General features: G+C 45.1%; 1 protein-coding gene across 1 annotated transcript; it reads right to left on the minus strand.

Moving 5' to 3' along the window:
• Positions 1–65: 65 nt before the first annotated feature.
• On the minus strand, positions 66–23,537 carry SCNN1D (sodium channel epithelial 1 subunit delta; the record flags this gene model as incomplete). Its single annotated transcript, XM_085079715.1, has 13 exons — positions 22,353–23,537; positions 16,951–17,283; positions 13,616–13,862; positions 11,762–11,955; positions 10,026–10,129; positions 8,482–8,645; positions 7,163–7,261; positions 5,644–5,761; positions 3,594–3,672; positions 2,997–3,054; positions 2,432–2,487; positions 1,539–1,614; positions 66–311 (listed from the first exon to the last, which is right to left on the minus strand). Coding segments are annotated over exons 2-13 (1,761 nt in total), but the record flags the coding sequence as incomplete, so codon positions are not given.

Raw genomic sequence — 23,537 nt, forward strand, 5'->3', positions numbered from 1 at the left:
GCTGCCCCAGCCCCACCCTGGCACACCCCCGCTGTCCCCCCGCCGCTCCCACCCCCCGTTCCCCAGCTCCGGGCTCTCTCCCTCTCCCCGGCGCTCCCGTCCCGCCGCTGCCGGTATCTGGCGGGGCTCCGGCGCAGGCTGGGCGCTGGCGGCAGCCGCAGGGAGCTCGTGCCGCGGAGCCGCTGCAGGCAGCAGAGCAGCGAGAGCACCAGCGTGTCCAGCAGCAGCTCCAGCATCTCCACCACCGACAGCACCGAGGAGCCGAACCACAGGCTCCACTGGCTGCCCATGCTGGACAGCAGCAGGTTCTCCTGGGGAAAATCAGAATTTGGGGTTGGCAGAGATCTGGGAATGGGAATTTGGCTGGGACAGCGAGGGGGAATGGATGGGATTGTGTGAAATGGGAAATCGTCCTTAAGGAGAGCAATCCCATGGTGGCAGCTGGAAAAATCCCTCCCAGCTGCCCAGGCTGGACAGCAGCAGGTTCTCCTGGGGAAAATCCACATTTGGGGTTGGCAGAGATCTGGGAATGGGGATTTGGCTGGGACATCCCAGGGGGAATGGATGGGATTGTGTGAAAGGCAGAATTCCCAAGTAGCATTCCCAAATAACATCTTAAGGAGAATAATCCTGGAAAAACTCCCCCTGTAGCCACCCCAGCTGCCCAGGCTGGACAGCAGCAGGTTTTCCTGGAAAAAATCCACATTTGGGGTTGGCAGAGATCTGGGAATGGGAATTTTGCTGTGACATTAAAAAGGGGAAGCAATGGAATTGTATAAAAGTTGGAATTCCCAAATGTTAGCCTTAAGGAGAATGACCCCATGGTGGCAGCTGGAAAAAGACCTCCCAGCTGCCCATGCTGGACAGCAGCAGGTTCTCCTGGAAAAAATCCACATTTGGGGTTGGCAGAGATCTGGGAATGGGAATTTGGCTGGGACATCCCAAGGGGAATCGATGGGATTGTGTGAAAGGAGGAATTCCCAAGTGTTTGTCTTAAGGAGAATAATCCTGGAGAAGGAGAGTAATCCCAGAAAAAGCCCTCCCAGCAGCCCAGGCTGGTCAGCAGAAGGTTTTCCTAGAAAAAATCCAGATTTGGGGTTTGTAGGAAGCTCTGGGAATGGGAATGTTGCTGTGCCGTCCAAGGGGGAATTTATGGAATTGTGTAAAACAGGAAATTTCTGAGAGTAATCCCAGAAAAAGAGAGTAATCCTGGAAAAAGCCCTCCCAGCAGCTCAGGCTGGACAGCAGCAGGTTCTCCTGGGGTCAAAAAATCAAAATTTGGGGTCAGCAGAGCTCTGGGAATGGGGATTTGGCTGTGACATTCAAGAAGGAATCAATAGGATTGTGTAAAACAGGGAATTCCCAAGTGTTGTCCTCAAGGAGGCTAATCCTGGAAAAAGCCCTCCCAGCACCCCAAAACCAACCCAGGGAGCAGAGTCTGGGGAGAATAATCCTGAAAAATCCCTCCCTGCAGCCATCCCAGCAGGGAATTTTTCCCCAAAACCAACCCGGGGAGCAGTTTTGGGGTTTTCACCTACCGAGAGCAGAGGAGATTCATTCACAGCCTGGTAGTTGAGCTGCTGGTAGAAGATGGTGACCTTGGCAATGTCCTTCCTGCGGGGACAGAGCAGCAGGTGGCACTGGGGACATCCCTGAGCCTCCCCTCCAGGATTTTGGGGGGAAAAAGGACTTTTCCCACTCCTACCAACGTTTTTCTTGAGGTTGTCCAACCAGAGCTTGGGGAAAAGTCAGTATTTTGCGGGGTGGGGAGGAAAAATTGGGAGTTTCTTGGATTCTCCTGGGAGTTTTTTGGATTCTCCTGGGAGATTTTTTTTTATTCTCCTGGTTTTCTTTTTTTATTGCCCTGGGAGTTTCTTGGATTCCTCTTGGAGTTTCTTGGGTTCTCCTGGGAGGTTTTTTTTTTATTCTCCTGGGAGTTTTTTTTGGATTCTCCTAGGAGTTTATTGGATTCCCCATGGAGTTTCTTGGATTCTCCTAGGAGTCTCTTGGATTCCCCATGGATTTCTTGGATTCTCCTAGGAGTTTTTTTGGATTCTCCTGGGAGTTTTTTTGGATTCTCCTAGGAGTTTCTTGGATTCTCCTAGGAGTTTTTTTGGATTCTCCTGGGAGTTTCTTGGATTCCCCATGGAGTTTCTTGGATTTTCCTAGAATTTCTTGGATTCTCCTGGGAGTTTTTTTGGATTCTCCTGGGAGGTTTTTTTTTTTTTATTCTCCTAGGAGTTTTTTTGGATTCCCCATGGATTTCTTGGATTCTCCTAAGAATTTCTTGGATTCTCCTAAGAATTTCTTGGATTCTCCTAAGAATTTCTTGGATTCTCCTAGGAGTTTTTTGGATTTTCCAGCACGTTTCCCTCTCAGCCTCCCTTCCCAGCCCAACACCTGAGGGATGAGGAGCTCATCATGGATTTACCTGTTGCTGGTGGAGTTGTAGCCATTCTGGTGCCTCAGGGCCTGGCGGACCCAGTCCTGCAGGGATGGGGTGGTTGGGATTGGAATATTTGTTATTGGAATATTATTGGAATATTTGCTATTGGAATATTTGTTACTGGAGTATTTCTCATTGGAATATTTCCTATTGGAATGGTTGGGATTGGAATATTTGCTATTGGAGTATTTGCTATTGGAATGGTTGGTATTGGAATATTTGGGGTCAGTTTGGGGTTTGGGGTCAGTTTGGGGTTCAGGGTCAGTTTGGGGTCAGTTCAGGGTTTGGGGTCACTTTGGGGTTTGGGTCAGTTTAGGGTTTGGGGCCACTTTGGGGTCAGGGGTCAGTTCAGGGTTTGGGGTCAGTTTAAGGTCAGTTTAAGGTCAGTTTGGGGTCAGTTTGGGGTCAGTTTAGGGTTAGTTTGTTTGGGGTTTGGGGTCACTTTGGGGTCAGTTTTGGGTCAGTTTGGGGTCAGTTTGTTTGGGGTTTGGGGTCACTTTGGGGTCACTTTGGGCTAATTTTCCCTGACTCAGGGCAGCCTGTGCCTCACCTGGGATTTGGCCGAGGGCCACTTGGCTGTCCCAGCCGACACTTTGTACAGAGATTCCCTGAGGAGAGAAAAAACAGGAATTCCACAATCCCAAAAATCCCCAGGGCAGCTCTGGAGAACCTTCCTGAGTTCAGCTCCCAAAATAACCCCAGAAGTTGCCTGAAAATTGCTCAGGAGGAAAATCGAAACAATTTCAAAATCCTGAGACTTTCTGGATACATCCATAATGCAAACTTTTGGTATTTTGTTTTCAAAATCACCTTTTCCTTTCAAAATTGTTCAAAATTTCAAAATGAAACTGAAGAAATCCAGGCTGAAAATGACACAAGCGCTATTTAATTAGGGTTGGGCCTAATTAAACATCTCAGACATTTTTAAACCATTTCCCTTCTCCGGAATAAAATTATTTTTTAATATAATCCTCTCATTTTTGGCTCTCTCAGCACTGGGGTTGAAGCACCAAACCAGAATCTCTCAGCCCCAGTTATTCCACGAATTTGAATTTCCACGCAATTCAAATCCCATGAACTTTAACCCAGGGATTTCCCAGGGAATTCCCAGATTTCCTGTTGTGTTTTCCCTGGTTTTTGGGCTCACCTGCAGGGTTTGGGGCACTGCTCGAAGCAGTTGAGGTGGTGATTCCTGAGGCGGCTGTAGAGCTGGTAAAAGCAATGTCCTGGAAAAGGAGGGAAGGATTGGGATCAGGGAATTCCCTTGGGAATGATTCCAGAGGAGCTGAGGGTGGGACAGCTGGGGGGTTGTGCTGAGATTTGGGGTCAGAGTCAGAATTCAGAGCTTGGAATTATAAAATCCCGGAATCGTAAAATCACAGATTCATAAAATCCCAGAATCGTAAAATCATGGGATCATAAAATCACAGAATGACAAAATCCCAGAATAATAACATCACAAAATCATAAAATCCTGGAATCATAACATCCCAGAATCATAAAATCCCAGAATAATAACATCACTTAATCTCCAGTGTCCTGGAAAAAGGGGATGGAAGGAATGGGATCAGGGAATTCCCTTGGGAATGATTCCAGAGGGGCTGAGGGTGGGACAGCTGGGGGGTTGTGGTGAGATTTGGGGTCAGAGTCAGAATTCAGAGCTTGGAACCTTAAAATCATAAAATCACAGAATTGTAAAATGATTTGTGATCCATGGAATCATAAAATCCCAGAATTGTAACATCACGGAATCACAAAACCGCAGAATCATAAAATCACGGAATTATAAAATCACAGATTCATAAAATCACAGAATCACAAAATCACAGAATCATAAAATCCTGTGATTCCATGGATCAATGATCCCTTTAAACTCAGAGATTTTATGGATCAATGATCCCTTTAAACTCAGGATATTCCATGGATCAATGATCCCTTTAAACTCGGGATATCCTGTGATTCCACAGATTAATTTAAACCCAGGATATTCTGTGATTCCATGGATCAATGATCCCTTTGTACTGAAGATACTCTCTGATCCCATGGATCAATGATCTCTTTAAATCCAGGATATTCTCTGATGCCATGGATCAATGATCCCTTTAACTCAGGATATTCCATGGATCCCACAAATCCACGAGGGCAAATCCTCAGCAGCTCAGAGCAGCAGTAATCCCAGAAATCTCAACCCCGGCAGGAATTCCGGAATAATCCCAGAATAATCCCAGAACAATCCCAGAACAATCCCAGAATAATCCCAGAACAATCCCAGAACAATCCCAGAATAATCCCAGAATAATCCCAGAACAATCCCAGAACAATCCCAGAATAATCCCAGAACAATCCCAGAACAATCCCAGAACAATCCCAGAATAATCCCAGAACAATCCCAGAACAATCCCAGAACAATCCCAGAACAATCCCAGAACAATCCCAGGACAATCCCAGAACGATTCCAGGACAATCCCAGGACAATCCCAGGACAATCCCAGGACAACTCCAGGACAATCCCAGGACAATCCCAGGACAATCCCAGACCAATTCCCATTTCCCTGCCCAGCTCTCACCCCAGGCAGGGTGCTGGTTGTAGTCGCAGTGCTGCGCCCCGGCAGGAATTCCCGAACAATCCCACAACAATCCCAAAACAATCCCAGAACAATCCCTGAACAATCCCACACCAGTTCCCCTTTCCCCTGGAGCCTCACCCCAGGCAGGGTGCCGGTTGTAGTCGCAGTGCTGCGCCCCGGTGGGCAGTGGGTAATAATTCCAGACCAATCCCAAAACTATCCCAGAACAATCCCAGGACAATTCCCGAACAATCCCAGGACAATCCCAGAACAATCCCTGAACAATTCCACAATAATTCCCATTTCCCTATTGATCTCTCACCCCAGGCAGGGTGCTGGTTGTAGTCGCAGTGCTGAGCCCCGGCAGGAATTCCCGAACAATCCCACAACAATCCCAAAACAATTCCAGAACAATTCCCGAACAATCCCAGGACAATCCCAGAACAATCCCTGAACAATCCCACACCAGTTCCCCTTTCCCCTGGAGCCTCACCCCAGGCAGGGTGCCGGTTGTAGTCGCAGTGCTGCGCCCCAGCAGGAATTCCGGAATAATTCCGGAACAATCCCAGAACAATCCCGAACAATCCCAGAACAATCCCACACCAATTCCCCGTTCCCCTGGAGCCTCACCCCAGGCAGGGTGCCGGTTGTAGTCGCAGTGCTGAGCCCCAGCAGGCAGTGGGTAATAGTAATATCCGCAGCCACACTCGCGGATCATGATGTGCTGGAAGCAGGAGTGCAGGCAGGCCTGGCTCGGAGCGAGGGGAAAGGGTTGGGTCAGCCAGGAAAAATCCCAAATTAAAAACCCCAAAAAATCCCAAATCTGCAGGATTGGAATTCCAAATCTAATCTGTAATGGGTTTTGTTATGGGAAAAAGGCACAAAATGGTGGGAAAGGTTATGGGAAAGGCACCAAATGGTGGGGAAAAAAATCCCCAAAAACACCCCTGAAAAAAATCCCAGATCTGTAGGATTGGGATTTACACCTCTCAGGAAATGTAAATCTCTAATGGGTTTTGTTAAGGGAAAAAGGCACACAGTGGTGGGAAATGTTGTGGGAAAGGCACCAAATGGTGAGGAAAAAATCCCCAAAAAAACCCCAAAAAAAGTCCTGAATCTGTAGGATTGGGATTTACATCTCTTAGGAGATGTAAATCTGTAATGGGTTTTGTTAAGGGAAAAGGCACACAGTGATGGGAAAGGCTGTGGGAAAGGCACTGAATGGTGGGGAAAAAAATCCCCAAAAAACCCCCCAAAAAACCCCAAATCTGTAGGATGGAGCTCTGAGATGTAAATCTGTAATGGGTTTTGTTATGGGGAAAAGGTACACAGTGGTGGGAAAGTTATGGGAAAGGCACTGAATGGTGGGGAAAAAAATCCCAAAAAACTCCCAAAGCTGTAGGATGGAGCTCTGAGGAGATGTAAATCTGTAATGGGTTTTGTTAAAACCCTGAGGGGGTAAAACATCCTACAGAACACCTCAGCTGTAGGGTTTTTGTGGGGCAGAACCTGTGGGGTGGAGGAGTTGTTGTGGGGCAGAATGTAGGGTTTTTGTAGGGCTGTAGCTGCAGGGTGTAGGGCTTTTGTAGGGCTGTACCTGCAGGGTGTAGGGTTTTTGTAGGGCTGTACCTGCAGGGTGTAGGGCTTTTGTAGGGCTGTACTATACCTGCAGGGTGTAGGGTTTTTGTAGGGCTGTACCTGCAGGGTGTAGGGTTTTTGTAGGGCTGTACCTGCAGGGTGTAGGGTTTTTGTAGGGCCATACCTGCAGGGTGTAGGGCTGTTATAGGGTCATACCTGCAGGGTGTAGGGTTTTTATAGGGCTGTACCTGCAGGGTGTAGGGATTTTTGTACCTGCAGGCTGTAGGGTTTTTATAGGGCCATACCTGCAGGGTGTAGGGTTTTTGTAGGGTCATACCTGCAGGCTGTAGGGATGTTGTACCTACAGGGTGTAGGGGTTTTGTAGGGCCATACCTGCAGGGTATAGGAGTTGTTGTACTTGCAGGCTGTAGGGCTGTTATAGGGTCATACCTGCAGGGTGTAGGGATTGCTGTACCTGCAGGGTGTAGGGTTTTTGTAGGGCCATACCTGCAGGCTGTAGGGTTTTTGTAGGGCCATACCTGCAGGGTGTAGGGTTTTTGTAGGGCCATACCTGCAGGGTGTAGGAGTTGTTGTAGAGCAGCTCCACATCCACGTCACTCCCATCCGTGGTGCATTTCCCATAATTGCCTCCCAGGCGATTCACCTCGTCCTGTGCACAGGGAAAGAAAGAGTTAATTGGGGCAGTGCTAATTGGAGCCAGAGCCTCTGGAATTCCCTGCAGGGATTCAGAGAGATTTCCTGGAAATCTCAGCATTGATCTGAGAGATTTCCTGGATTCAGAGAGATTTCCTGGAATTCTCAGCACTGATTTCAGGGAGCAGCAGAGCTGGGCCTGGATAATAAATATTATTAGGGAGAGATGGGAAAGGTGGGAGAATGCAGAGGAATCATGGAATATCAGAAGGAACCCACGGGGATTATTTAATCCCATTCCTGTCCTGGCCCAGCACACCCCAAAACCCCACCCTGTGCCTCCAAACATTTGAAGAGCTGTGCACCTAAAATCCTATTAGAACCCCAAAATAAAACCATTTCTCCCCTTTTTAACTATATCTGCATCATACAGAACTGCTGTGCACCTAAAATTCTATTTAAACACCACAATAAAACCCTTTTTCCCCTTTTTAACTACATCTGCCTCACACAGAAGTGCCGTGCAACTAAAATCCTATTAAAACCCCAAAATAAACCCCTTTTCCCCCCTTTTAACCACACCTGCCTCACACAGAAGATTTTCTTTTTTAATAAGAAAATCTTATTAAAACCCTTTTTCCCCTTTTTCACTACATCTGCATCATACAGAAATGCTGTGCCCCTAAAATTCTATTAAAATCCCAAAATAAAACCCCTTTTCCCCTTTTTAACTACATCTGCATGATACAGAAGTGCTATGCACCTAAAATCCTATATAAATCCCCACATAAAACCCTTTTCCCCCCTTTTAACCGCGTCTGCCTCAGATAGAAGAGCCGTGCACCTAAAATCCTATTAAAACCCCAAAATAAAACTCTTTCCCCACTTTTTAACTACATCTGCATCATACAGAAGTGCTGTGCACCAAAAATCCTATTAAAACATCAAAATAAACATTTTATTTAAACTTTTCCCCCCTTTTAACCACACCTGCCTCACACAGAAGAGCCGTGCACCTAAAATCCTATTAAAACCCCAAAATAAACATTTTATTTAAACTTTCCCCCTTTTTAACTACATCTGCCTCACACAGAAGAGCCGAGCACCTAAAATCCTATTAAAACCCCCAAATAAACCGCTTTTCCCCCCTTTTTAACTACATCTGCGGGTTGTTCCCACCCTCCCAGCAGCAGTGCGGGTGTCACCCCTTGGGTTTGGTGTCCCCAGCGGTGGCACCTGGCGGATGCCGATGGTGGTGGCGATGCCGGGCCGGATGTCGAAGCCCTCGTGCTCCAGGAAGGGGGTCTGGTTGTGGTTGTGGATCATCACCTTCACCCCGGCCACGGTGGACAGCAGCGGGATGTGGTCCTTCTGCTCGGCCCGCAGGATCAGGGACAGCCCTGGGGATGGAGAGATGGGGAAATGGGGAAACACTGGGGAAATGGGAATGTTGGGAGTTGGGGGATTGAGCAAATCGCTGCTAGGAGAGCCATTGTCTCTCCTTAGAACATTGGGGTTGCTGGGATTCTCAGCACTGATCAATTCTCAGCACTGATCAATTCTCAGCACTGATCAATTCTCAGCACTGATCAATTCTCAGCACTGATCAATTCTCAGCACTGATCAAATCGCTCCCAGTAGTGCCATTTTCTCTCCTTAGAACATTGGGGTTTCTGGAATTCTCAGCACTGATCAATTCTCAGCACTGATCAATTCTCAGCATTGATCAATTCTCAGCACTGATCAAATTGCTCCCAGCAGAGCCATTTTCTCTCCTTAGAACATTGGGGTTTCTGGAATTCTCAGCACTGATCAATTCTCAGCACTGATCAGTTCTCAGCACTGATCAATTCTCAGCACTGATCAGTTCTCAGCACTGATCAATTCTCAGCACTGATCAATTCTCAGCACTGATCAAATTGCTCCCAGAAATGCCATTTTTATCTCCTTAGAACATCAGGATTTCTGCAATTCTCAGCATTGATCAATTCTCAGCATTAATCAAATTGCTCCCAGCAGAGCCACTGTCTCTCCTTAGCACACTGGGATTTCTGGGATTCTCAGCACTGATCAGTTCTCAGCACTGATCAATTCGCTCCCAGCAGTGCCATTTTCTCTCCTTAGAACATTGGGGTTTCTGGGATTCTCAGCACTGATCAGTTCTCAGCACTGATCAATTCTCAGCACTGATCAGTTCTCAGCACTGATCAATTCTCAGCACTGATCAAATTGCTCCCAGAAATGCCATTTTTATCTCCTTAGAACATCAGGATTTCTGCAATTCTCAGCATTGATCAATTCTCAGCATTAATCAAATTGCTCCCAGCAGAGCCACTGTCTCTCCTTAGAACATTGGGGTTTCTGGGATTCTCAGCACTGATCAATTCTCAGCACTGATCAATTCTCAGCATTAATCAATTCTCAGCATTAATCAAATTGCTCCCAGAAGAGCCATTTTCTCTCCTTAGAACATTGGGGTTTCTGGGATTCTCAGCACTGATCAATTCTCAGCACTGATCAATTCTCAGCACTGATCCCATTGCTCCCAGCAGAGCCATTTTTTCTCCTCAAATATAAATATAAATATAAATATAAATATAAATATAAATATAAATCCAAACACAAATACAAACATAAAAATAAATATGAATAGAAACAGAAATAGAAATACAATAATAATAATACTAATCATAGTAATAGTAATAATATTGATTAATAATAATAATAATAATAATATATATTAATTTGAGCTCTTTACCCCACTTCCCCAAGTCACTCACCATAAGGAATTCCCGGTTTGGTGGCTGTCCAGAAGGGATCTGTCCCCTTGCTGTTGAAGGTGTAGCAACTCCCAAAAACTGGGTGGTGGAAGTGAACATAATCACTGCAATGGAGAGAGGTTGGATGGGAGTTTAATCATGAGTGTGGAGAGAATTTAATTTAAAGCAGGATGAGCTTGGGAAAATGGGGATTTTACCATTTTTCTGTGATTCCGTGGATCAATGATCCTTTAAACTCAGGATATTCCATGATTCTGTGGATCAATGATTCTTTAAACTCAGGATATTCCACGATTCCGTGGATCAATGATCCCTTTAAAATCAGGATATTCCATGGATCAATGATCCTTTAAACTCAGGATATTCCATGGGTCAATGATCCCTTTAAAATCAGGATATTCCATGATTGCATGGATCAATGTTCCCTTTAAACTATGGATATTCCATGATTCCATGGATCAATGTTCCCTTTAAACTCAGGATATTCCATGATTCCATGGATCAATGATCCCTTTAAAATCAGGATATTCCATGGATCAATGATCCTTTAAACTCAGGATATTCCACGGATCAATGATTCCTTTAAACTCAGGATATTCCAGGGATCAATGATTCCTTTAAACTCAGGATATTCCATGGATCAATGATCCCTTTAAACTCAGGATATTCCATGGATCAATGATCCCTTTAAACTCAGGATATTCCATGGATCAATGATCCCTTTAAACTCAGGATATTCCAGGGATCAATGATTTCTTTAAACTCAGGATATTCCACAATTCCATGGATCAATGACAAGCAGAGCCACATGGAATTAAATATGCTAATAAAACCGAATTTATAAAATGTGAAGATTTGTTGCCTCAGTGTCCATTTTGGGTGCAGCCTCATGTAAGCCTTGCCTGCCCTGATTGCACCTGAAGCCCTTCAATAAATTAATCTGCTTTTTATTCTCCTAACTTTCAATAACCTCTGGTTGAGGTCAGCTCAGCTAAGGCATCACCTGGAAATCCCAAAAACACCCAGCTGGGCCTGCAGGGCTCCCCAAAAAAACACACCTGGGCCTGCAAGACTCCCCAAAAGCAAACATATTCTGGAGGGGCAGGATGGGGATTGACCCCAAAATTCACCCCAAACCGACCTGGGCCTGCAAGACTCCCCAAAAACAAACACATTCAGAGGGGCAGGATGGGGATTCACCCCAAAATTCACCCCAAAACTCACCCCAAAATTCACCCCAAGCTGACCTGAGCCTGCAGTGCTCCCCAATAAAACACACCTGGGCCTGCAAGACTCCCCAAAAATAAACACATTCTGGAGGGGCAGGATGGGGATTCACCCCAAAACTCACCCCATAATTCACCCCAAAGCTGACCTGGGCCTGCAGGGCTCCCCAAAACCAAACATTGCAAAGGGGCAGGAGGGAGATTCACCCCAAAATTCACCCCAAATTCACCTGGGCCTGCAGGGCTCCCCAAAAGCAAATACATTCTGGAGGGGCAGGATGGGTTTTCACCCCAAAATTCCCCCAAACCCACCTGGGCCTGCAGGGCTCCCCAGAAAAACACACCTGGGCCGGCAGAGCTCCCCAAAATCAAACACATTCAGAGGGGCAGGATGGGGATTCACCCCAAAATTCACCCCAAACACACCTGGGCCAGGAGGGCTCTCTAAAAACAAACATTCAGAGGGGCAGGATGGGTTTTCACCCCAAAATTCACCCCAACAAAACCCACCCGGGCCTGCAGGGCTCGCCGTCGTACTGGCAGGAGTACACCATGTCATGGATGTGCTCCTCGTGCTGCGAGATGTTGATGATGACGGGCAGCTGGGCCATGATGTTCATGTAGTGGAAGCGATACCACTCCAGGATGGCGTCCATGCCTGACGAGTAGGCCTGGAAGAAACAATTCCCTCCCGAGGAGTCGCACTGGAGAGAGGGAAAAACTCAGGATTAGAGGGACGAAAAGGGGATGGTGGGGATGGGGATGAGGGGAATCTGTTTGCCCTCAGAAAGGGGAAATTCTCATTGTTTCAGTTCTCACTGAGGGTGGAATTTTCTCCAAATCCTTTCAGTTCTGAGGGTGAACCTTTTCTCCAAATCCTTTCAGTTCTGAGGATAGAACTCTCTCCAAATTGTTTCAGTTCTGAGGGTGAAATTTTCACCAAATCGTTTCAGTTCTCACTGAAAGAACTTGGAGAAAGACTTTTCTCCAGCCTGAGCTGCTCCATCTCATGGAGAGAGGCAGGAGGACAGGAATCACCCCAAAATCATTGCACTGGGAGAGAGGGAAAAGCTTGGGATGAAGGGGAGAAACTGCAGGGAAAAGGGGATGGTGGGGATGGGGATGAGGGGAAGCTGTTTGCCCTCAGAAAGGGGAAATTCTGATTGTTTCCCTTCTCATTGAGGGTGGAATTTTCTCCAAATTGTTTCAGTGCTGAGGGTGGAACTTTCTCCAAATCCTTTCAGTTCTCACTGAGGATGGAATTTTCTCCAAATCCTTTCAGTTCTCACTGAGGATGGAATTCTCTCCAAATTGTTTCAGTTCTAAGGGTGGAATTTTCTCGAAATCATTTCAGCTCTCACTGAAAGAACTTGGAGAAGGAATTTTCTCCAGCCTGAGCTGCTCTATCTCAGGGAAAGAGGCAGGAGGACAAGAATCACCCCAAAATCATTGCACTGGAGAGAGGGAAAAGCCCTGGATGAGGGGGAGAAGGATTAAAGGGAAAAGAGGATGGTGGGGATGGGGGTGAGGGGAAGCTGTTTGCCCTCAGAATGGGAAAATTCTGATTGTTTCCCTTCTCATTGAGGGTGGAATTTTCTCCAAATTGTTTCAATTCTGAGGATGGAATTTTCTCCAAATCGTTTCAGTTCTCACTGAAAGAACTTGGAGAAACAATTTCTCCAGCCTGAGCTCCTCCATCTCAGGGGGAGAGAGGCAGGAGGACAAGCAGGACAGGAATCCCAATCCCAAAATCCCAATCCCAAAATCATTGCACTGGAGAGAGGGAAAAACTCGGGATGAAGGGGAGGAACGGCAGGGAAAAGGGAATGGTGGGGATGGGGATGAGGGGAATCTGTGTTTTCCCAGAAAGTGGAAACTCTGGGAAAATATGGAATTTTTATTTATTAGAATTTATGGAAAAGGCAGTAATTACCTCAAGTAAATGCTAAAAGAATCTGCTCCTTGTTCATGAGGAAAAAGTGGAGATTTCACCTGTGAGCTCTGCCTGCTCAGGGATTTCAGGGTGGATTTTGGGGTGAATTTTGGGGTGAATCCCCATCCTGCCCCTCTTCAATGTGAGCTCTCCCTGCTCAGGGATTTTGGGGTGGATTTAGGGGTGAATTTCAGGGTGGATTTTGGGGTGAATTTCGGAGTGGATTTTGGGGTGAATCCCCATCCTGCCCCTCTGCAATGTGAGCTCTCCTTGCTCAGGGATGTCGGGGTGGATTTTGGAGTGGATTTTGGGGTGAATTTTGGGGTGAATCCCCCTCCTACCCCTCCAGAACATCCCCCCATCCCCAAGGAAGCATCCAACCCTCCTTTTCCCCCCCAAATCCCCCCGAAACCCCAGCAGCACCCACTGACCAGCCTGAATCCCACGCTGGAATGTCTCTTGCCGGACCTGAGGTCAGACACCCTGAGCAGGGAGAAGTTTTGGCTGAGCCTGAAGGCAGAATTGCTGATGTTCCTCTCTCTGGGCAAGCCCTGGATGTGGACATTGGTGTCGTTGTCGTGGAACAGCCTGGCCGAGGTGTTGATCCCGTACAGGAAGGTGATGGACTCCTCGGCCATGCGGTCCAGCTGCTGCAGGTGCTCGCTCACCAGCTCGAACCTGCCAGGGGAATTTGGGAATTTTCATTTTTCTGAGGGATAAAGGGATTGGGAGCCTCACAGGGAATTTGGGAATATTCACATCGTTGAGGGATAAAAGGGTTTGGATCCTCACAGGGAATTTGGGAATTTTCACGTCCCTGAGGGATAAAGGGACTTGGATCCTCACAGGGAATTTGAGAATTCCCAGATTGCTGAGGGATAAAGGGATTTTGAGTCTCACAGGGAATATTCACGTTGCTGAGGGATAAAGGGATTTGGATCCTCACAGGGAATTTGGGAATTCCCAGGTTGCTGAGGGATAAAGGGATTTGGATTCTCACAGGGAATTTGGGAATTCCCAGGTTGCCGAGGGATAAAGGGATTTTTGATCCTCACAGGGAATATTCACGTTGTTGATGGATAAAGGGATTTGGATCCTCCCAGGGAATTTGGGAACATTCAAGTTGTTAATAGATAAAAGGATTTGGATCCTCACAAGGAATTTGGGAATTTTCATTTTTCTGATGGATAAAAGGATTTTGATCCTCACGGGATCCATGGGAAGGTTATTCCAAGATGGATGTGGGAGAATATCCAGGAATTCTGGTGAGGTGCTCAGCATGCCAATAAATGGATTTATTAACTGAGTATTTTAACTGAATTTATTAAATGAATATATTAACAGAATTTAGTAAAGGAATGTGTGAACTCCAATAAATGAATTTACTAACTGAATATATTAACTGATTTTATTAACTGAATATATCAACTCCAACAAATAAATTTATCAGCAGCTCCCGTGAATTCCAGCTGTTGGAAACCTCGGAGCTCGTCAGCCAATTAGCTAATTATTCCACGGAAATTACCTAATTCCCTCACTATGTAACACGAAACTCGGTGATAATTCCTATCATGAGAGCCTCGCCTGGCAAGCAGAGCCACCCGGAATTCCGGATCTGCTCCCTGATTTCCTGTGCTGTTCCCAGTTTCTGTGGAAAACCCCAGGGAATTGGCTGGGACAGCACCATTCCAGAGTGAGGAGTTGGGCTGGGGAGGAATTCATGGAGCTGTCATGTTTGTAGGGAAAGGTGTTTTTGTGGGAGCACAGAATCCTGTCTTTATCAGAGCTCAGAATCTGTTTTATCAGAGCCCAAAATCCTGTTTTTATCAGAGCCCAGAATCCTGTTTTTATGGGAGCCCAGAATCCTATGTATTTATGGGAACCCAGTACACTGTTTTTATCCTGTTTCTATCAGAGCCCAAAATCCTGTTTCTATCAGACCCCTATCCTGTTTCTATCAGAGCCCAAAATCCTGTTTTTATCAGAGCTCAGGATCTGTTTTTATCAGACCTCACAAGCCTGTTTCTATCAGAGCCCAGAATCCTGTTTCTATCAGACCCCTATCCTGTTTCTATCAGAGCCCAGAATCCTGTTTTTATCAGAGCCCAAAATCCTGTCTTTATCAGAGCTCAGAATCTGTTTTTATTAGAGCTCAATCCTCTTTTGATCAGAGCCCAGAATCCTGTTTTTATCAGAGCCCAGAATCTGTTTTTATCAGAGCTCAGGATCTGTTTATATCAGAGCTCACAATCCTGTTTTTATCAGAGCCCAGAATCCTGTTTCTATCAGAGCCCTATCCTGTTTTTATCAGAGCTCAGGATCTGTTTCTATCAGAGCTCAGGAGCTGTTTTGATCAGAGCTCAGAATCTGTATTTGTTAGAGCTCACAATCCTGTTTTATCAGAGCCCAGAATCTGTTTTTATCAGAGCCCAAAATCCTGTCTTTATCAGAGCTCAGGATCTGTTTTGATCAGAGCTCAGGATCTGGTTTTATCAGAGCCCAGGATCAGCTCTCAGCTCCCAGCAGGTGCCCAGGTGAGCTCCCTCTCTGCTGACTCAGCACTTGGAACTCACTGCTCCAAGTCCTTGCACAATTCCCAACAGGATCTGTATCGGGAAACCAGGATGGAAACAACAACAGCAGCAGCAGCAGCAGGCTGTCCACCTGGGGCAGGCATGGAGACCTGGGGGATGCAACCCTGACCTTTCCCAAACCTTCCCAAACCTCTGGGAACATCCAGGTGGGATGGGAAGCCACCCAGATTACCTGCAGGGATCCATCCTTGACCTTTCCCAAATTTTTGGGATGAGACGCAGCCCAGACTACCTGCAGAGATCCATCCCTGACCCATTCCCATCCCCCATTCCCTGTATGGATCCAGATTCTCTGCATGGATCCAGATTACATATATGGATCTAGGTTACCTGTATGGATCCAGATTCCCTGCACGGATCCAGGTTACCTGTAGGGATCCAAATTACCTGCATGGATCGATCCCTGACCCATTCCCATCCCACATTCCCTGTATGGATCCAGATTATCTGTATGCATCCAAGTTACCTGTACAGATCCAGGTTACCTGCATGGATCTGTATCACCTGTATGGATCCATATTACCTATACGGATCCAGATTACCTGTATGGATCCATCCCTGACCTATCCCATCCCACTTTCCTGTGTGGATCCAGATTCCCTGCATGGATCCAGGTTACCTGTATGGATCCAAATTCCCTGCATGGATCCAGGTTACCTGTATGGATCCAGATTACCTGTATGGATCCATCCCTGACTCATTCCATCCCACATTCCCTGTACAGCTCCTGCTCACCTGTACAGATCCACATTCCCTGTACAGATCCACATTCCCTGTACAGATCCAGCTCACCTGTACAGATCCATATCCCCTGTACAGATCCACATTCCCTGTACAGATCCAGCTCACCTGTACGGAACCATATTACCTGTATGGCTCCATATCCCCTGTACAGCTCCAGCTCACCTGTACAGATCCACATTCCCTGCATGGCTCCAGCTCACCTGTACAGATCCACATTCCCTGCACAGCTCCAGCTCACCTGTACAGATCCAGATCCCCTGTACAGCTCCAGCTCACCTGTATGGATCCAGGTTACCTGTACAGATCCAGATCCCCTGCACAGCTCCAGCTCACCTGTACAGATCCAGATCCCCTGTACAGCTCCAGCTCACCTGTACAGATCCAGGTTACCTGTACAGATCCAGCTCACCTGCACAGCTCCAGCTCACCTGTAGGGATCCAGGTTGCAGATGGTGACAGCAGGGAACATCTTGGGCTCGGAGTGCATGGACATGGTGAGCACCACGGGGTAAGCCCAGTACTGGCTGAACATGAGCGCAAACTGCCAGTAGAGCATGCCGAAGCTGGCCAGCAGCAGCAGCGTCCAAAAAGCCGTTTTCATCCTGTTCCTGCCCGAGCACACCAGCCGGATGGTGCCGTGGATGGTGGTGTTCTTGCAGAAAAACTCAAACATCTCCCTGAAGGAGGCGTAGAATTCGATCAGCCCTTCCTTCCTCGCGGCTTCTCCTTGGGAGAATTCCTGCTCCATGCTCAGGGTCTTGCTGGGAGTGGGGAGGAGGAAAAATGGGATTAATGTGAGGGGAAGAGTCTTCCAATGGGACTTTTTCCAAAACTTGGACTGATATTGTATAAGTTAAATATTGTATAAATATTGTACAAGTAAAATATTGCAAAAATGTTGTTGGGAGAATTCCTGCTCCATGCTCAGGGTCTTGCTGGGAGTGGGGAAAAGAAAATATTGGATTAATGTGAGGGGAAGAGTCTTCCAATGGGGCTTCTTCCAAAACTTGGACTGATATTGTACAAGTGAAATATTGTATAAATATTGTACAAGTCAAATATTGCAAAAATGTTGTTCAGGTATTGTACAAGTCAAATATTGTACAAGTCAAATATTGTATAAATATTGTACAAGTCAAATAGTGTGCAAATATTGTACAAGAAAAATATTGTACAAGAAAAATATTGTACGAGTCAAATACTGTACAAGTCAAATATTGTACAAATATTGTACAAGACAAGTATTGTACAAGAAAAGTATTGGACAAATATTGGACAAATATTATATAAATATGGACAGGTATTTACATATTAGTAATAGATATTAAATATATTAATAACATGTATTTATAATGAATATTAATTAATAATAGCTGTTATTATAAATAAATAATACCTATAAAAACAGACATTAAACAACAAAATTTCACCCAAATCATCCCTTAGAAACACACATTAAACAACCGAATCACACCCAAATCATCCCCTAAAAACACACATTAAACGACCGAATTATCCCCAAATTACACCCAAATTACACCCAAATCACACCCAAATCCCACTGTACCTCAGCAGAAAATCTGATTTCCGAGGAACCACCCACCCCAGCCCCGTTCCAGTCTCAGCAGAAGCCAACTGCTGCCCCAAGCTCTGGGGTTTGGCAGTGCAGAGCCCCGGGAGCTGTCCAACCCTCCTGGCCCAGGATGACATCAAAGGGGCAGGACTGGGACAGATCATGGGAATTATCCAAACGTGATCCAGGGAATCACAGGAAGGGCAGAACTGGACTGACGGGTTGGGGTTACGCTGGAGGTCACCTCGCTGGGGTTTGATTTCCTTTTGTCAGCCAAGTGGCTTTTTGTTTCTAGGGAATAACCAGGATTTCTTCCTGCTCTGGGAATAAATCCCTCATTTTTCTGAAATCCCTCATTTTTCTGAAACCTCTCATCCTTTCTGCCTGTTTTCCCCGTTTTTCAGAGGTTTTCAGGATGCAAGGGAATGGAGCCATCCAGGTGTGCTCCAAAAATTATTTAAATATTGGAGAGGAACTTTCTGCGTGGTTTGGGTTTTATAAATCTAAATCCAGTCTAAATCAAGCTCCAATAATGTTTAAAACATTTGGGTTTTAGAAATCAAAATCCAGGGTAAATCAAGCTCCAAAAATGATTTAAACATTTGGGTTTTATAAATCAAAATTCAGCGTAAATCAAGTGTGACTAGGATCGGACTCACTCCAAATCAGGGGATTTTGTTTCCCTTCATCTCTGTCCTTTCTCCTTTCATTCTGAGTCAAATTCCATGAGAAATTTCCGCTGAGATTCCTGGGTGGAATCTCAACTGATCAGCTCCTCCTGTTTCTCTGAGAATATTGCTCATCCCGTCCATAAATCCCATAAATCCCATTATCCCATTATCCCATCCCAATCCCATCCATAAATCCCATAAATCCCATGGATCTCAATCCATAAATCCCATTATCCCATCCCAATTCCATCCATAAATCCCATGGATCCCATGGATCCAATCCCATCCATAAATCCCATTATCCCATCCCAATCCCATCCATAAATCCCATAAATCCCATGGATCTCAATCCATAAATCCCATAAATCCCATGGATCCAATCCCATCCATAAATCCCATTATCCAATCCCAATCCCAGATTTGGGAACAGAACCAAACCAAACCCCATTTCAATCAGAACCCAGAAATCATTTTCCAAGTGTCAGAAGTGATGGAGAAATGGATTATTGGATAACTTCCAGGATGATTTTTGATGTTTTCCCACCTGGAAAAGGCTCAGCCATGGGTTTGTTGTGTGAAAATAGCAATATTTGGGGTGCAGTTAGTGAATCAGAGCAGCAGAGCTCCTGCCTGACCTTCCAAGGTGGATTTTCTATCACGCTGGAAGTTGTGAAATATCAGAATTTGCAAAAAATAATGGAAATTTCTCTTGGAATTTGATTCAGAAAGAAGGGAGGAAGGACAGAGATGATGAGAAACAAACTCTTGATTTGGGCTGATTTCAATCCTACTTGATTTCTGCTGGATTTTGATTTATAAAATCCAAACTATGTAGAATGTTCCTCTCAAATGTTTAAATTATTAATTAAGAGACTCAGATCCCATTACCCAACTGGCCTTGCCATGTTCTACCCCTTTTCACCTTTATTTATTTGAAACAAATATTTGAAATAAATAATATTTCAAATAAATAATATTTCAAATAAATAACATTTTAAATAAATATTTCAAGGAAGCTTCAAAAAACCCATCCGGAACCTGGCTGAGATTTTAAAAAGTAAAATATTTTGGAAAAATTCTGATGAAAAACCTAAAAAAAACCTAAAAAAAACCTAAAAAAAACCTGAAAAAAACCTGAAAAAAACTTTAAAAAACCTAAGCAAAACCCCACCCTTCCCTCTCTCTTCACCCCGAATTGTGCAACACAAAATCCCTACAATGGGATTGAGCAAATGAATTCTTGCACAAGCACAGCTCCTGTTGCCTCACTCTGACATCCCCTGCCAACACAGAATTCCCTCCAGGAGGTTTTTTTCCTGAGGGAAATGGGAAAAAAATGGATCAGAACAGCACAGGAGCCCTGAAAAAATAAAAAAAATCCCATTTTTGTGGGGATGGGAAATGGGAAAATATCCCTTTTTTCCTCCTGGATCCCAAAGTGGGAGGAGAAGGGAAAAGAACTCATTCGCTTTTCAATTTTGCTGACAGAATTTCTTTCAAAATGCAGAGATTGGGGAGATAAGAGCTCTGAGAAAGTCCTTGGGGGTTGTAATTATCTGTTCTGCCTTTTGCTGGGCTGAGAATTGTGGGTTGGAGAGGGTGAGAGGGTTTGTGCTCTGGGGTTTGAAAAGGGTTTGTACTCTGGTATTTTAAAAGGGTTTTTACTCTGGTATTTTAATAGGATTTTAGGTGAAGAGCTCTTCAAGGTGGAACACACTGAGATTCACACTCATGTCATAGAATAAATAGAATAGAATAGAAATAATGCATTTATCATTTTTATGGACTTTGCAAATTAGCATATCTTTGTAGGATTTTCCCATAAAAAGGGTTTTTCCTTTGGTATTTTAATAGGATTTTAGGTGCAGAGCTTTTCAAGGTGGAACACATTGAGATTCACACTCATGTCATATAATAAATATAATAAATAAAATAAAATATAATATAAATAATGCATTTATGATTGTTATGGACTTTGCAAATTAGCATATCTTTGTAGGATTTTTCCATAAAAAGGGTTTTTACTCTGGTATTTTAATAGGATTTTAGGTGCAGAGCTCTTCAAGGTGGAACACATTGAGATTCAAGGTGGAACACATTTTATTTTATTTATTATATTATATTTATTATATAACTCACATTATATAATAAATATAATAAATAAAATAAAATGTAACACAAATAAGGCATTTATCATTTTTATGGCCTTTGCAAATGAGCATATCTGTATAGGATTTTCCCATAAAAAGCTCAATAAATGAAGTCATATCCCCTGATTTTAATAATTTCCCCTTCAAACGAAGTTAAACTTTAATTTACAAAATATGTTTCAGAGAGAAGGTTTGAAGCAAGGCTGAAACTTCGAGTTTTTGATTGCCCAGAGCTCTGGGGATGTTTGGTTTTTCCGCCTTGCAGAACCCAAAAACTGAGTTATCCCGAATTTCCCAATATCCCGAATATAACTGATTTTATCCCGAATTTCCCATTGCCAGGATTTTATCCCAGATTTCCTCATGCCAGGATTTTATCCCGAATTTCCCAATGCCAGGATTTTATCCCAGATTTCCTCATGCCAGGATTTTATCCCAAATTTCCCAGTACCAGGATTTATCCCGAATTTCCCATGCCAGGATTTTATCCCGAATTTCCCAATACCAGGATTTTATCCCCAATTTCCCATGCCAGGATTTTATCCCGAATTTCCCAATACCAGGATTTTATCCCGAATTTCCCAACGCCAGGATTTTATCCCGAATTTCCCGTTGCCAGGATTTTATCCCAAATTTCCCAATACCAGGATTTCATCCCGAATTTCCCAGAGCTGGGATTTCATCCCAAATTTCCCAATGTCAGGATTTTATCCCGAATTTCCCAATGACAGGATTTTATCCCAAATTTCCCAATGTCAGGATTTTATCCCGAATTTCCCAGAGTTGGGATTTTATCCCGAATTTCCCAGTGCCAGGATTTTATCCCGAATTTCCCAGTTCCAGGATTTTATCCCGAATTTCCAATACCAGGATTTTATCCCGAATTTCCAATACCAGGATTTTATCCCGAATTTCCCATACCAGGATTTTATCCCGAATTTCCCATTGCCAGGATTTTATCCCGAATTTCCTCATCCCACGATTTTATCCCGAATTTCCCATGCCAGGATTTTATCCCGAATTTCCCAATGCCAGGATTTTATCCCGAATTTCCCAGAGCCAGGATTTTATCCCGAATTTCCCAATGCCAGGATTTTATCCCAGATTTCCCAATGACAGGATTTTATCCCGAATTTCCCAATGCCAGGATTTTATCCCAGATTTCCCAATGACAGGATTTTATCCCGAATTTCCCAATGACAGGATTTTTATCCCGAATTTCCCAATGACAGGATTTTTATCCCGAATTCCCCAGCGCCAGGGTTTTATCCCGAATTCCCAATTCCCGCCCCACCTCCCGAGCCCCGCGATGAGCTAATCAGCAAAAATTCCCTAATTACCCTCTGGAATGAGGAGGAGCAGCTCCGCCCCGCCCTGCTCCGGCCCAGCTTAAATCCCAAAAATCCACCCGGAATTCCCGCAGGATCCATTCCCACCTTCCTCGGGGAAATCCCTGCAGCTGCTCCTGGCATCCCTCTGCGAGAAAATCAACTTTTTTTCCAGGATTTTCTGATTTTTCCGGATTTTTTCCCCCTCAGCTCTCCATGGTGTTCTCCTGCTGCGAAGATCCCAAAGATTCCCGGGATGAGGAGGAATTTTCCGGCCGGATTTGTGGGAATTCCGAGGCGATCAGGGCTTGGAAAATTCCGGGAAAACCTCCTTGTTCCATCCTGGAATTCCTGACACCATCGCTGCCTCCTCACCGAGCCCGGAATTCCCAAAATTCCCTGGAAATCCTGGGAAAAGAGGCGCAGGGCGCTCCTGGAACAATCCCAAAATTCGGCTCTCAGTGATTCCCAGGGGTTAATCCATCCAGGAAATTCAGATTTTCCTCCTGGGAATTGGAGCAGCTCCCAAAATTCAGTTCCAAATAATTCTCAGGGGTTAATCAATCCAGAAAATTCGGATTTTCCTCCCGGAACAATCCCAAAACTCAGTTCCCAGTGATTCCCAGGGGTTAATCCATCCAGGAAATTCAGATTTTCTTCCTGGGAGCTTGAACAGCTCCCAAAACTCTGTTCCCAATAATTCCCAGGGGTTAATCCATCCGGAAAATTCAGATTTTCCTCTTGGGAATTGGAGCAGCTCCCAAAACTCAGTTCCAAACCATTCCCAAGGGTTAATCCACCCAGAAAATTCAGGTTTTCCTCCTGGAAAAACTCCCAAAATTCGGCTTCCCGTGATTCCCAGGGGTTAATCCACCCAGAAAATTCAGATTTTCCTGCCGGAACAGCTCCCAGAATTCAGTTCCAAATCATTCCCAGGGGTTAATCCACGCAGAAAATTCAGATTTTCCTGCCAGAACAGCTCCCAAAACTCCACTCCCAACGATTCCCAGGGCTTAATCCATCCAGGAAATTCAGATTTTCCTCCTGGAAAAGCTCCCAAAACTCAGTTCCAAACAATTCCCAACGGTTAATCCACGCAGAAAATTCAGATTTTCCTGCCGGAACAGCTCCCAAAACTCCACTCCCAGCGATTCCCAAGCGTCAATCCATGCAGGAATTCCAGCTTTTCCTCCCGAGAACTTTCACAGCTCCCGAATTTCCATCCCAAACGCTTCCCAAAGGTCAATCCACGCAGGAAATTCAGCTTTTCCCGCAGCTGTCGCAGGAGGAAGA

The sequence above is a fragment of the Lichenostomus cassidix genome, chromosome 21 (assembly GCF_008360975.1).
Source record: "Lichenostomus cassidix isolate B80296 chromosome 21, HeHo_3.0, whole genome shotgun sequence".
NCBI classification, from domain to species: domain Eukaryota; kingdom Metazoa; phylum Chordata; class Aves; order Passeriformes; family Meliphagidae; genus Lichenostomus; species Lichenostomus cassidix.